The sequence below is a fragment of the Berghia stephanieae genome, chromosome 1 (genome assembly GCF_034508935.2).
Source record: "Berghia stephanieae isolate SIO BIC M18660-M18661 chromosome 1, UCSD_Bste_1.3, whole genome shotgun sequence".
NCBI lineage: Eukaryota > Metazoa > Mollusca > Gastropoda > Nudibranchia > Aeolidiidae > Berghia > Berghia stephanieae.
In genome coordinates this window covers 59,306,228-59,307,360 of record NC_088360.1, presented here as the reverse complement: position 1 = coordinate 59,307,360, position 1,133 = coordinate 59,306,228, and the positions used below count along the sequence as shown (strand labels likewise).

At 34.6% G+C, this 1,133-nt stretch overlaps 1 protein-coding gene across 1 annotated transcript in view; it reads left to right on the top strand.

Moving 5' to 3' along the window:
- The first annotated feature begins 453 nt into the window (after window positions 1-453).
- Window positions 454-1,133, top strand: part of LOC144974407 (uncharacterized) — a 2,379-nt gene continuing 1,699 nt past the window's right edge. Inside the window, exon 1 of the mRNA XM_078917300.1 lies at window positions 454-1,133. This exon is cut by the window's right edge and continues 402 nt beyond it. Within this exon, the coding sequence (XP_078773426.1) occupies window positions 454-1,133 (680 nt within the window).

Sequence of the window (1,133 nt, the reverse complement as noted above, 5' to 3'; positions counted from 1 at the left end):
ATTATTATTATTATTATTATTATTATTATTATTATTATTATTATTATTATTATTATTATTACTATTATCATCATCATTTATTTCCACTATCTTATAACTGTATTTCCGGATGTGACTTAATAACTTACATCGAATGATGCGAAACAACAGAACCACTTTTCACAACAAACTTATCTACGAACGATGAATCTGATCAGTTGTTTAGGCGGAAGTGGTGGCAGTATGTGCATTGATATTTAACATTAAAGTTTTGCAGAACACCATTATTGTGCTGCTCTTTTTGATTAAAATACATTACTGTGAAAATATTGCTGCGCAATTGTTTCACTTGCTACAGTGAAAAAATTGCCTTCCTCATTAGATTCCGCAAACATAAAGCATTTGGACAGTCGGTTTAAGGCAAGTTTTTGTGCAGGGTTTTCCATGTTCTTTGGGGTAGTTTTGGCTTATGAAATGTTTATTTCTTTATACTTTTTCAGAGTTTCAAAATGGTGTCGGATATGCCTGAATGATCAATGTTTCCATGACGACAAATTCCTTCTTTCACCACAGCCAAAGGCAAATACTACATCAGTCATAGGGTCTACAGACGGGGATACAGATGCAAATCACCACCTTCAAACCATTAAACAAAAACGCCAAAATGTATACTCCTTTTTAGAAAGTACTGAAAGAATTTGCGATACAAGTCGTATCTCTTTATCTCGGCATTCTCGCCAGGACGATCAGAAAAATAGATCATGTCCTTTCCTCGTAGATGTCTTGAACTGCTATGGCGGGGTTCTGACTTTGCCTTTAAGCCCATTGTTCCCAACTTCAGATGATTCCGTTCAAGAAATACATTATTTGGTGACAAATCTTCCAGATGTAGCTGATTCAAACGTCTTAAAAGAGTATTTTTCAGCATCGAAATCGCCTCGGTGCGTTCAAATTAGACTCACAAGCCCAAATCATGTTAACTGTTGTGATTACAAGGGCCATTTAAAACCAAATATTCCAGAAAATTATAAACTTTTCCATATTTCGGAACTGTCCAAAATTGATAGCGAAGAATCCTTCAGTGCAATATCATATAACGGGATATACAAATATAAACAAATTGATGAGCTAAACTCAACAAAACACTATGGTGG